Source organism: Mya arenaria, chromosome 12, assembly GCF_026914265.1.
Source record: "Mya arenaria isolate MELC-2E11 chromosome 12, ASM2691426v1".
NCBI lineage: Eukaryota > Metazoa > Mollusca > Bivalvia > Myida > Myidae > Mya > Mya arenaria.
This window is the reverse complement of record NC_069133.1, coordinates 64,414,503-64,429,230: the sequence shown is the minus strand read 5'-3', so window position 1 is coordinate 64,429,230 and position 14,728 is coordinate 64,414,503. Positions and strand designations below refer to the sequence as shown.

The following is a 14,728-nucleotide window of genomic DNA, read 5'->3' as shown; positions in this document are numbered from 1 at the left end:
TTGATATGATGGGCTGGTTAAGGTTTCGATAACAGATCCAAATAAATAATAAATACGATCTAAATCGATTGAATTCAAAAGTTCAAGTGTGGTAGTAGATACCCATACCCGACGGTGGACCGGAATTTGCTCATATCATATACACACAAGGAACAGGCGACGTAAACAAGAACATTACATGATAGAACGTTCATATAAAAACCCAATAAACTCGTAAGATATATATAATATATTGTAACATGATTCATATTTGCATTAGTGCGGTTGGTGAAACCACTGGTGTATGGGAATACAAAATTTCAAATGAGCGAAACGTCAGACAAATCCTGACACTATTAAGTAAACTAATAACAGTAAAATCACCAGACCTTGTAAAATGTACCATGATATTGCAGCGTGGAGACCAGGTAGTTGCAGATGGCCTTCTCTTGCTGCTCACCGGAAACACTTGCCGCCTTGTGGATGGTTACGCCAAATTCACCCTCTCGCGGGAGGCGAACCGTTATCACCAACTGAATAACATAATCATTTATAAGGCCGCATAATAATTCAAGTCCATGTTCATAGACATTAAATCGGCACTAACACGAACGGTCATTACAGGGGTTGCATTTATTTAGCTAATCACCAAAACAACATTCTAAAAAGTAAACAAACAACATTTTTTTCTGAATGCATAAAAATATTCATGTACCTGATTCTCAGTGGTAATTTTAACTGAGACGTGTTTCTTCTCTGAAACACTTTCATCATTGACCCCTTTCACAAAGTCGCTACCATCGATCTTCGACGCTCGTCGCCCGCCAACCTCACCGCCGTGTATAGATGCAGAATACTGTAAGAGATTGACTATACAGTTTAAGATCACACCATAATTGTAGCAATACCTACATACTAATATAAATAACGCTATTCTTTTAAATAATTAAATGTAATAAAATGATTGTTTTATACCTTGATATTGTATTTCTTTCGTCAAACAGATCATGTACATAAAACACACTATGTGCTTCGAAATATATCTATGTTCTTGCAAATGGTAATTATTCTTTTGACATCGCACCTTGCATATGTTTCGTTCGGTTTACCATATTCATTATAATTTCTACCTGCTCGTGTTTAACAAAATCATCTCTGATTTGAAACTTGATTTCCGTTGAAAGCTTCTTGTCATTCGTGTTGACGGGAATTAGTCCGTTCGGTTTGGTTGGCATCATAAGGCCTGCTTCCATCGATACTGGGCCTGGTCCATAACCAAAATGTTCACAGCTAAGAGGCAGTAGATCAAAATCTTTCATCGTCTGTTTACATTTAATCAAAACTTCACAGAGCCGTAGCGCTGTCGACTTATATGGTCCGCCGTAAATAACAAGTTTGTATGTTCCCGTTCTCGGAAACCGTACATCAAATATAAAATGTTCGTTCGCTCTTGAGTTAAAGACCATCCGTGCCAGAACGTTTTTTGAATCGTCTGAATCGTCATGTTCATCTTTCTTGAACAGCTCGTATTGAAGATTAAGCATATGTGCGTTCGTCGTTTTGGCTTTCAGTTGAATGCGGGAGAATCCATTAACAGTTTCTAAAATGCAAGACTGTTCACTCTCCAGATTGAGAGCTTGGCCGTGAAAGGGCGGGAGGAGGTACGGATACTTGTAGAACTCTTCCTTGGTCTTAAGGTGAGCTTCTGGTTTAACCATTTGCCAGTCCTTTTGGAAGGGAAATGCTTCGTAGAGGAATTCCGACGGTTTTGGCATAAAGTACCGGTCCTGGAACGTATTTCGGACAATTCCCCCTGGAAGGAAATGGAAGAAAAGTGTAACGCATCAGTTGATTTTGTGTTTTTTACTTGTAAAAAGGTTCAGAATGAGGCTGTTGTTGCCAACAAAATAACCCTGTAAGTCACATGTTATGCAACGATTGTAGGGGCACACCTCCTTCCCTTATGCGAGATGTTTACCAATTGCAAAAAAGTTAATAATTAGTTATTGAGTACTTGGTTACAGTGTTAAAATGTATGCATATTGATATGTTTATCATGCTCATTACTGATCTTTTTCGTAAGTGTAGTTTGAGGATATCTGGCCCCATTTCCCACATGTTTCAGGGAAATGAACTTATTAATTGGCTGCATAAAGGAAACAAAGAAATGAAATCAACAATTATTATAATTGGAGTACCGAAAGCTTTCTCTTTTTGTCTCATTAATTTCCCATCAGCTTCAACCTTCGTCCAGCCACCGATATTATTCCCAAACAACGCTCGACAAATCCAAAATGGGTGCACAATTTGCCAACCGAAATCGCCGCAATATACGGCTGTCCAGTTCGTTGTCGGAAGTTTTGTATTTCCTGGTTCGTACCGCGCTGCTTTTACTAGACCATTTATAATGGCACATTGGAGTGTCAATTCCAGATTATTTATTAACATTACTCCCAAAAATCATTTTACACGCTCGAACCAAAATTGCAACAATATATATTGTATGAGACATTCATATCTTTAAAGTTTTAAATACATCCATTTAGTTAACAAAAATATATATTCCAGCAGACCTAATAAGATTCAAAGTCAGCTGATACAAATCTCTACAATTCTGTTTGGCTAACTTGCTTGCCAAATACGGTACTCTAGCAATGGACATTTTTCATTTGCTGTCAGAACCCGTCCGAATACCGGGAACAACGCGCAATTTCCTCTTTGTGACAGTATAAACAGTACAGAACCTGCATAGAAGAGCATAGCACGTTGTGTACGTCATCCGGCGTTCTTTCACCAGCTGCATCACACCTCGAGGACTCTCTATATCTCCAACACAGGGTGTGTCCATCCGCTGAGTGCTCATCCATACAACAATAGCACGAGCCAGCATTATTTCATTGAACCGATCCTGGGACCCTGAACGTTTCAGGTAGGCAGTAAGTTCTCGAAAGGAATCCATGAGTCTGTCACTTGCCTTGAATTGAAACAAAATGATAGATAGACAAATATTGTCCAAAATGTAAACGCAGCGCCTGAATGACAACGTTTCGTTATACCTTCCTTCATCGATTCACTGTCAATATACAAAAGACTATATAGTTAGCATTGAACATTAGGAAATTGAATACTTTATTGACAATTGTCGTACTTAACGTCAGAATAACAGATTGCAGTTGGTATCACAAGACATTTTCATGGAGCATCTTCTAACCTTTCTTGCATGGTCATCCACTTCATTAAACTTTAAAGTTGGTTTAGCTTTAGTGGAATGTTTATCTTTCTTGGTTCTTCCACCAACCTCCCAACCTAATGACGTCACACTGATATCATCACGCCCTTCCTCCACGTTAAAAAGATCGGCGTCGTCGCTCGCTTTATTGAAGTCGTCATCCTCGAACCAACGGTCGTTGCCTTTAATTTTGACGTCTGTAGCTTCACTAGAGGGCGGTGGAATCACATCCGGGTAAGTTTCTTCAGTTGAAGATAACTCATGCTGTAGGAAATTGAAAACAATACCCAGTTGTTCTGGTTATATCTTTCGCAAAGCTTTACACATTTACATCATCTGCTCAAATTTCTAGCGTAGAAATTGGATTGATAAGGATATGCAAGTACAGAGTACAATTTAAAGAATAAGGGATGAACCTATTTTTTGTGGAAGGTTTATAAAACAATTATTTAAGAGCGAGTCTTTCAATATTATGTGATATTTACCGGCAGAAAGCTATATTGAAATAGGCGCAGTTACAAGTGTTCTTATGACAATTTATTTTCAGACGCCAACTCTTAAAGTCTCGTGTCTTATCCGATATGCTATGTAGAGAAAACTAAGAACCATACCTTTTATTTTGCTCGTCGATGGCTCTCTGGACCAATTTGAGAGTGTCTGTTTATAATTCATATTTATAATTCATATTAACCTTAATGTTTTATATGAAGTTTCTGTCAGAGAGATCCTTAGCAACCACACAATGCTGCCTTCAACGTATGAAAATAGCTGTAACTTGTCAACTGGCGTGCTATTTTCACTGGCAATAATGTTTAGTGTTACATTCAAAAGCACCAGTGAGAAGTGTAACACTCACTGGCACCAATGTGAAAGGTAACATTCACTGGCACCGATGTTAAGTGTAACTTTCACTGGCACCAATGTTAAGTGTAACATTCATAGGCACAAATGTTAAGTGTAACATTTAGTGGCACCAATGTTAAGTGTTACATTCACTGGCACCAATGTTTAGTGTCACATTCACTGGCAATCATGTTTAGTGTAACATTCACCGGCACAAATATTAAGAGAATCACTCATCGGTACCAATATTAAGTGTAACATTCACTGGCACCAATGTTAAGTGTAACATTCACTGGCAGCAATGTTAAGTGTAACACTCACTGGCACCAATATTAATTGTTACATTCACTGGCGCCAATATTAAGTGTAACATTCAGCGGCACCAATTTAAGTGGTACATTCACTGACACCAATGTTAAGTGTTACATTCACTGGCACCAATTTAAGTGGTACATTCACTGGCACTTATGTTTAGGGTTACATCCACTGGCACCAATGATAAATCTAACATTCACTGGCACCAACGTAAAGTGTAACATTCACTGGTACCAATGTTAAGTGTAACACTCACTGGCACCAATGTTAAGTGTTACACTCACTGGCACCAATATTAAGTGTAACACTCACTGGCACCAATGTTAAGTGTAACATTCACTGGCACCAATGTTAAGTGTAACATTCACTGGCACCAATGTTAAGTGTAACACTCACTGGCACCTATGTTAAGTGTAACACGCAATGGCACCAATGTTAAGTGTAACATTCACCATGCACCAATGTTAAGTGTAACATTCACTGGCATGACTGTTAAGTGTAACACTCAACGGCACCAATATTAAGTGTAACACTCACTGGCACCAATGTTAAGTGTAACACTCACCAGCACCAATGTTAAGTGTAACATTCACTGGCACCAATGTTAAGTGTAACACTCACCGGCACCAATGTTAAGTGTAACATTCACTGGCATCGATGTTTACTGTAACACTCACCGGCACCAATGTTAAGTGTAACACTCACCGGCACCAATGTTAAGTGTAACATTCACTGGGATAGATGTTAAGTGTAACACTCACTGGCACCAATGTTAAGTGTAACATTCACTGGCACCAATGTTAAGTGTAACACGCAATGGCACCAATGTTAAGTGTAACATTCATCATGCACCAATGTTAAGTGTAACATTCACTGGCACGACTGTTAAGTGTAACATTCAACGGCACCAATATTAAGTGTAACACTCACTGGCACCAATGTTAAGTGTAACACTCACCGGCACCAATGTTAAGTGTAACATTCACCGGCACAAATATTAAGAGAATCACTCATCGGTACCAATATTAAGTGTAACATTCACTGGCACCAATGTTAAGTGTAACATTCACTGGCACCAATGTTAAGTGTAACACTCACTGGCACCAATATTAATTGTTACATTCACTGGCGCCAATATTAAGTGTAACATTCACCGGCACCAATTTAAGTGGTACATTCACTGACACCAATGTTAAGTGTTACATTCACTGGCACCAATTTAAGTGGTACATTCACTGGCACTAATGTTTAGGGTTACATCCACTGGCACCAATGATAAATCTTACATTCACTGGCACCAACGTAAAGTGTAACATTCACTGGTACCAATGTTAAGTGTAACACTCACTGGCACCAATGTTAAGTGTTACACTCACTGGCACCAATATTAAGTGTAACACTCACTGGCACCAATATTAAGTGTAACATTCACTGGCACCAATGTTAAGTGTAACATTCACTGGCACCAATGTTAAGTGTAACACTCACTGGCACCTATGTTAAGTGTAACACGCAATGGCACCAATGTTAAGTGTAACATTCACCATGCACCAATGTTAAGTGTAACATTCACTGGCACGACTGTTAAGTGTAACACTCAACGGCACCAATATTAAGTGTAACACTCACTGGCACCAATGTTAAGTGTAACACTCACCGGCACCAATGTTAAGTGTAACATTCACTGGCACCAATGTTAAGTGTAACACTCACCGGCACCAATGTTAAGTGTAACATTCACTGGCATCGATGTTTACTGTAACACTCACCGGCACCAATGTTAAAAGTAACATTGACTGGCATCGATGTTAAGTGTAACACTCACTGGCATCGAGGTTAAGTGTATCACTCACTGGCATCAATGTTAAGTGTAACACTCACCGGCACCAATGTTAAGTGTAACATTCACTGGGATAGATGTTAAGTGTAACACTCACTGGAACCAATGTTAAGTGTAACATTCACTGGCACCAATGTTAAGTGTAACACGCAATGGCACCAATGTTACGTGTAACATTCATCATGCACCAATGTTAAGTGTAACATTCACTGGCACGACTGTTAAGTGTAACATTCAACGGCACCAATATTAAGTGTAACACTCACTGGCACCAATGTTAAGTGTAACACTCACCGGCACCAATGTTAAGTGTAACATTCACTGGCACCAATGTTAAGTGTAACACTCACCGGCACCAATGTTAAGTGTAACATTCACTGGCACCAATGTTAATTGTAACACTCATCGGCACCAATATTAAGTGTAATACTCACCGGCACCAATGTTAAGTGTAATACTCACCGGCACCAATATTAAGTGAAACACTCACTGGCACCAATATTAAGTGTAACACTCACCGGCACCAATGTTAAGTGTAACATTCACTGGCACCAATGTTAAGTGTAACATTCACCGGCACCAATGTTAAGTGTAAAACTCACCGGCACCAATATTAAGTGTAACACTCACTGGCACCAATGTTAAGTGTAACACTCACCGGCACCAATGTTAAGTGCTACATTCACTGGCATCAATGTTAAGTGTAACACTCAAAGACACCAATGTTAAGTGTAACACTCACTGGCATCGATGTTTACTGTAACACTCACCGGCACCGATGTTAAGTGTAACATTGACTGGCATCGATGTTAAGTGTAACACTCACTGGCATCGATGTTAAGTTTAACACTCACTGGCACCGATGTTAAGTGTAACATTGACTGGCATCAATGTTAAGTGTAACACTCACTGGCATCGATGTTAAGTGTATCACTCACTGGCATCGATGTTAAGTGTAACACTCACCGGCACCAATGTTAAGTGTAACATTCACTGGCATCGATGTTAAGTGTAACACTCACCGGCACCAATGTTAAGTGTAACATTCACTGGCATCGATGTTAAGTGTAACACTCACCTGCACCAATGTTAAGTGTAACACTCACCGGCACCAATGTTAAGTGTAACACTCACTGGCACCAATATTTAGTGTAACACTCACTAGCACCAATGTTAAGTATAACAGTCACTGTCACCAATGTTAAGTGTAACACTCACCGGCACCAATGTTAAGTGTAACATTCACTGGCACCAATGTTAAGTGTAACTCTCACCGGCATCAATATTAAGTTTAACATTCACTGGCACCAATGTTAAGTGTAACACTCACTGGCACCAATATTAAGTGTAACACTCACTGGCACCAATGTTAAGTATAACAGTCACTGGGATAGATGTTAAGTGTAACACTCACTGGAACCAATGTTAAGTGTAACATTCACTGGCACCAATGTTAAGTGTAACACGCAATGGCACCAATGTTAAGTGTAACATTCATCATGCACCAATGTTAAGTGTAACATTCACTGGCACGACTGTTAAGTGTAACATTCAACGGCACCAATATTAAGTGTAACACTCACTGGCACCAATGTTAAGTGTAACACTCACCGGCACCAATGTTAAGTGTAACATTCACTGGCACCAATGTTAAGTGTAACACTCACCGGCACCAATGTTAAGTGTAACATTCACTGGCACCAATGTTAATTGTAACACTCATCGGCACCAATATTAAGTGTAACACTCACCGGCACCAATGTTAAGTGTAATACTCACCGGCACCAATATTAAGTGTAACACTCACTGGCACCAATATTAAGTGTAACACTCACCGGCACCAATGTTAAGTGTAACATTCACCGGCACCAATGTTAAGTGTAACATTCACCGGCACCAATGTTAAGTGTAAAACTCACCGGCACCAATATTAAGTGTAACACTCACTGGCACCAATGTTAAGTGTAACACTCACCGGCACCAATGTTAAGTGCTACATTCACTGGCATCGATGTTAAGTGTAACACTCAAAGACACCAATGTTAAGTGTAACACTCACTGGCATCGATGTTTACTGTAACACTCACCGGCACCGATGTTAAGTGTAACATTGACTGGCATCGATGTTAAGTGTAACACTCACTGGCATCGATGTTAAGTGTAACACTCACTGGCACCGATGTTAAGTGTAACATTGACTGGCATCAATGTTAAGTGTAACACTCACTGGCATCGATGTTAAGTGTATCACTCACTGGCATCGATGTTAAGTGTAACACTCACCGGCACCAATGTTAAGTGTAACATTCACTGGCATCGATGTTAAGTGTAACACTCACCGGCACCAATGTTAAGTGTAACATTCACTGGCATCGATGTTAAGTGTAACACTCACCTGCACCAATGTTAAGTGTAACACTCACCGGCACCAATGTTAAGTGTAACACTCACTGGCACCAATATTAAGTGTAACACTCACTGGCACCAATGTTAAGTATAACAGTCACTGTCACCAATGTTAAGTGTAACACTCACCGGCACCAATGTTAAGTGTAACATTCACTGGCACCAATGTTAAGTGTAACACTCACCGGCACCAATATAAAGTTTAACATTCACTGGCACCAATGTTAAGTGTAACACTCACTGGCACCAATATTAAGTGTAACACGCAATGGCACCAATGTTAAGTATAACAGTCACTGGCACCAATGTTAAGTGTTACATTCACTGGCACCAATGTTAAGTGTAACATTCACTGGCACCAATGTTAAGTGTAACACTCACCGGCACCAATGTTAAGTGTAACATTCACTGGCATCGATGTTTACTGTAACACTCACCGGCACCAATGTCAAGTGTAACATTGACTGGCATCGATGTTAAGTGTAACACTCACTGGCATCGAGGTTAAGTGTATCACTCACTGGCATCAATGTTAAGTGTAACACTCACCGGCACCAATGTTAAGTGTAACATTCACTGGCATAGATGTTAAGTGTAACACTCACTGGAACCAATGTTAAGTGTAACACGCAATGGCACCAATGTTAAGTGTAACATTCATCATGCACCAATATTAAGTGTAACATTTACTGGCACGACTGTTAAGTGTAACATTCAACGGAACCAATATTAAGTGTAACATTCACTGGCCCCAATGTTAAGTGTAACACTCACCGGCACCAATGTTAAGTGTAACATTCACTGGCACCAATGTTAATTCTAACACTCATCGGCACCAATATTAAGTGTAACACTCACCGGCACCAGTGTTAAGTGTAATACTCACCGGCACCAATATTAAGTGTAACACTCACTGGCACCAATATTAAGTGTAACACTCATCGGCACCAATGTTAAGTGTAACATTCACCGGCACCAATGTTAAGTGTAACATTCACCGGCACCAATGTTAAGTGTAAAACTCACCGGCACCAATATTAAGTGTAACACTCACTGGCACCAATGTTAAGTGTAACACTCACCGGCACCAATGTTAAGTGCTACATTCACTGGCATCGATGTTAAATGTAACACTCAAAGACACCAATGTTAAGTGTAACACTCACTGGCATCGATGTTTACTGTAACACTCACCGGCACCGATGTTAAGTGTAACATTGACTGGCATCGATGTGAAGTGTAACACTCACTGGCATCGATGTTAAGTGTATCACTCACTGGCATCGATGTTAAGTGTAACACTCACCGGCACCAATGTTAAGTGTAACATTCACTGGCATCGATGTTAAGTGTAACACTCACCGGCACCAATGTTAAGTGTAACATTCACTGGCATCGATGTTAAGTGTAACACTCACCTGCACCAATATTAAGTGTAACACTCACCGGCACCAATGTTAAGTGTAACACTCACTGGCACCAATATTAAGTGTAACACTCACCGGCACCAATGTTAAGTATAACATTCACTGGCACCAATGTTAAGTGTAACACTCACCGGCACCAATATTAAGTTTAACATTCACTGGCACCAATGTTAAGTGTAACACTCACTGGCACCAATATTAAGTGTAACACTCACTGGCACCAATGTTAAGTTTAACAGTCACTGGCACCAATGTTAAGTGTTACATTCACTGGCACCAATGTTAAGTGTAACATTCACTGGTACCAATGTTAAGTGTAACACTCACTGGCACCAATGTTAAGTGTAACACTCACTGGCATCAATGTTAAGTGTTACATTCACTGGCACCAATGTTAAGTAATCCATTTACTGGCATCAATATTAAGTGTAACACTCACTGGCATCAATGTTAAGTGTAACACTCACTGGCACCAATATTAGGTGTAACACTCACTGGCACCAATGTTAAGTGTAACACTCACTGGCATCAATGTTAAGTGTTACATTTACTGGCATCAATGTTAATTAATACATTTACTGGCATCAATATTAAGTGTAACACTCACCGGCACCAATATTAAGTATTACATTCACTGGCACAAACGTTAAGTAATATATTCACTGGCATCAATGTTAAGTGTAACACTCACTGGCATCAATGTTAAGTTTAACACTCACTGGTACCAATGTTAAGTGTTACATTCACTGGCATCAATGTTAAGTGTAACACTCACTGGCATCAATGTTAAGTGTAACACTCACTGGCACCAATGTTAAGTGAAACACTCACCGGCACCAATGTTAAGTGTAACATTTACTGGCATCGATGTTAAGGGTAACAGTGATCGGCACCAATGTTAAGTGTAACATTCACTGGCATCGATGTTAAGTGTAATTCTCACTGGCTTCGATGTTTAGTGTAACACTCACTGGCATCGATGTTAAGTGTAATTCTCACTGGCATCGATGTTTAGTGTAACACTCACTGGCATCGATGTTAAGTGTAATTCTCACTGGCATCGATGTTAAGTGTAATTCTCACTGGCATCGATGTTAAGTGTAATTCTCACTGGCATCGATGTTAAGTGTAATTCTCACTGACATCGATGTTAAGTGTAATTCTCACTGGCATCGATGTTAAGTGTAATTCTCACTGGCATCGATGTTAAGTGTAACACTCACTGGCATCGATGTTAAGTGTAATTCTCACTGGCATCGATGTTAAGTGTAATTCTCACTGGCATCGATGTTTAGTGTAACACTCACTGGCATCAATGTTAAGTGTAACACTCACTGGCATCGATGTTAAGTGTAACACTCACTGGCATCGATGTTAAGTGTAACACTCGCTGGCATCAATGTTAAGTGTTACATTCACTGGCACCAATGTTAAGTTATACATTCACTGGCGTCAATGTTAAGGGTAACACCCGCCGGCACCAATGTTAAGTGTAACACTCATCGGCACCAATGTTAAGTGTTGTTTAACAACGCCCTACGCAACGCCATAATCGGTAAAGTGTTTTTAATAATCAAGGATTCCGGTTGACCAGTAAAATATATATCCACAATGGGATTATGTATTGTTAAATTTTCGAGTAACCATATTTAAATGAATTTAATTTGCAATCGCGTTTGAGCCACGTCTATAAGTTAATTTAAGTTGAAAGTAATGAAAATAGTTTTTTACAAACGTGTCATTATTTTAAGATGCGCGAAAGCCAATTAAGAAAAACGTTTTTACTTTAAAATTAATATATATTTGATTGCTATTCAATAACATTATTTCAATCACATTAATCTGTCATTATTATTGTTCATCTTAAGGAAATGCATCATGTCGCGTATAATAAATTGGTATGTACAAATCCAACGCTAAGAGTTTAAGTTTACATAAATGGGTTTATAATCCACTCTTGAGATATAACCTATGGTTGAGACGGATAGAGAATCGGTTATCGATCATGCACGTTTCCAATGAATAGGAAAGAATAATGATTTTCGCGTAACTTCTTCATGATCCGTGTTCGATGCCATAATGAGGAATTACTCTAGGCTTAAAAATCTATATTTGTTTACGTAATACTAGTATTATTAGAACGTATTTGATTCCATTGGTACCTTGGGAGATATTTACATTCGCCGAAGACAAAATGCAGAAAAGTTCCTACATACAAAATACCTTCTTTTTTTAAACAAACACGTTTATATAGTTGATCTGATGTACTGGTGTGCTGCCACCAAGACCACTCGGCTTAAGACATAAGGAATAATTCAAAATCCCTATAATATATCAAACACTTGTAAAACATGAACGCCTCTCTATTCGGAAACACTAGTGGTTTGGTTAACGTCTAAATCCCACGCCAGATCTCTGGATTGCCTTACCTCATCCACAGCGGTGTCTATTATCACTTCCGCCTTGTCCGGCGGAAGAGGTGTCGGTTCTCGATGAGGAGGTGGGGGCGCCAGTAAGGGTGGAGGTGGTGTTGAGCCTCCGCAGCCCATTATCGGACGTACTTATTGTGTTCTAGCCTCTAAATATGTGAAATTCAAATTTACAGTCCAAGGCCATCGTCGAGGGAGTTAGGTTTCGCAAGATTTGAGTATACGCGATATCGACATGTTAAATGTGGTATGTTGTTGATTAAAAATAAATAAATAAACAACTAAATAAATAAATAAATAAATAATTAATAAATGAATAAATAAATAAATAAATAAATAAATAAATAAATAAATAAATAAATAAATAAATAAATAAATAAATAAATAAATAAATAAATAAATAAATAATAAATAAATATATAAATAAATAAATAAATAAATAAATAAATATAAATAAATAAATAAATAAATAAATAAATAAATAAATAAATAAATAAATAAATAAATAAAAATAAAAAATGCCGCTATCGGAACTCAGGAATGATGTTTTACCAACAAACATGTTTACATTAAAGTACGATTTGCTAATCTTATTTAAAAAAATGCCATGATGTGTGTCTGCTATCAGAGAACGTGAATAATGTGTCTTCATTAAACTAAGAGGCAGTATTTCACACAATTCATAACAAAATCATTTTTTAAATACTACTGAAGTGTTTGATATTCTCAGTGGCTTTCTAATTGTATAACATACATCTACTCTTTATTATTTCATGGATATATTTTATATATGTCACTACTCGTATTTAGAAAAAATGAACACAGTAAAGAAAGTGAATAATGTAAAAACATACCGTGTACTCGAAACTCCTTCGTTCAAGTAATCAGTTTATCATTTTAAGTCGAGAGATGTCATTAAAATGATAACAGCCAAAAGGAGTCTCTTTTAGGTTTATAAGTAACAAACCATGTTGACAATCGATTTGCATTTCAGAAAACTATTAAAAAGGAAGTATATCAAAATGGTATACATTTCTTCCTATTTTTTGAATTTCAAATGGGTAACCTGTAAAGTATATTGATTCTTGTAACTCAATAAACTAATTTATTAATGAAAATAATTCATCCGTACTCATTTGTATTCTAAATAAGCACTTATGGTAGACTATTTACATATAAAAGGATTGTTAAATTTTAATAAAATTTGAACATGAGTTTTGTCATCGTTTTGTTTAAGGGCTTTACACCTCCAGCACAGCACGAACACCTCAGCAACGAGCGCATACGTACAGCAGCCTTCATCACAGAGCGCACAGCTCAAGCACAGAGCGCACACCTTCAGCTCAGAACGCACACCTCAAGCACCGAGAATACACCTCAAGCACCAAGGATACACCTCAAGCACCGAGCGAACACCTCAATAACCGAGGACACACCTTTAGCACCGAGGACACACCTCCAGCACAGTGCGAAAACCTCAAGCACCGGGCGCATACGTACAGCAGCCTTCAACACAGAGCGCACAGCTCAAGCACAGAGCGCACACCTTCAGCTCAGAACGCACACCTCAAGCACCGAGGATACACCTCAAGCACCAAGGATACACCTCAAGCACCGAGCGAACACCTCAATCACCGAGGACACACCTTTAGCACCGAGGACACACCTCCAGCACAGTGCGAACACCTCAAGCTACGAGGATACACCTCAAGCACCGAGGACACACCTCTAGCACCGAGCGAACACCTCAATCACCGAGGATACACCTCTAGCACCGAGGACACACTTCAGCACCGAGCGAACACCTCAATCACCGAGGATACACCTCTAGCACCGAGGACACACCTCCAACACCGAGCGAACACCTTAATCACCGAGGATTCACCTCTAGCACCGAGGATACACCACTAGCACCGAGGATACACCTCTAGCACCGAGGACACATCTCTAGCACCGAGGACACACCTCAATCACCGAGGATACAACTCTAGGACCAAGGATACACCTCAAGCACCGAGCGAACACCTCAATCACCGAGGACACACCTCAATCACCGAGGATGCAACTCAAGCACCGTGGATACACCTCAAGCACCGAGCGAACACCTCAATCACCGAGGACACACCTCAATCACAGGGGATACAGCTCTAGCACCGAGGATACACCTCAAGCACCAATGATACAACTCAAGCACCGAGGATACACCTCAAGCACCGAGGAAACACCTCTAGCACCGAGCGAACACCTCCAGCACAGAGCG

At 39.4% G+C, this 14,728-nt stretch overlaps 1 protein-coding gene across 1 annotated transcript; it reads right to left on the bottom strand.

Moving 5' to 3' along the window:
• Window positions 1-359: 359 nt before the first annotated feature.
• On the bottom strand, window positions 360-12,588 carry LOC128210886 (lim and transglutaminase domain protein ltd-1-like). Its single transcript, XM_052915242.1, has 7 exons — window positions 12,469-12,588; window positions 3,191-3,472; window positions 2,719-2,953; window positions 2,178-2,429; window positions 1,110-1,792; window positions 695-835; window positions 360-512 (listed from the first exon to the last, which is right to left on the bottom strand). The coding sequence occupies exons 1-7, from the start codon at window positions 12,586-12,588 to the stop codon at window positions 360-362; spliced, it is 1,866 nt and encodes a 621-aa protein (XP_052771202.1).
• Window positions 12,589-14,728: the final 2,140 nt, after the last annotated feature.

What these genes read in the sequence shown, in the direction of transcription:
- LOC128210886 (XM_052915242.1), bottom strand. Translation starts at nt 12,588, where the DNA reads ATGGGCTGCGGAGGCTCAACACCACCTCCACCCTTACTGGCGCCCCCA. An exon ending in TAGACACCGCTGTGGATGAG is followed by an intron (nt 3,473 to 12,468) that starts GTAAGGCAATCC and finishes AATTTCCTACAG; the next exon opens with CATGAGTTATCTTCAACTGA. An exon ending in TGGATGACCATGCAAGAAAG is followed by an intron (nt 2,954 to 3,190) that starts GTTAGAAGATGC and finishes TTTCAATTCAAG; the next exon opens with GCAAGTGACAGACTCATGGA.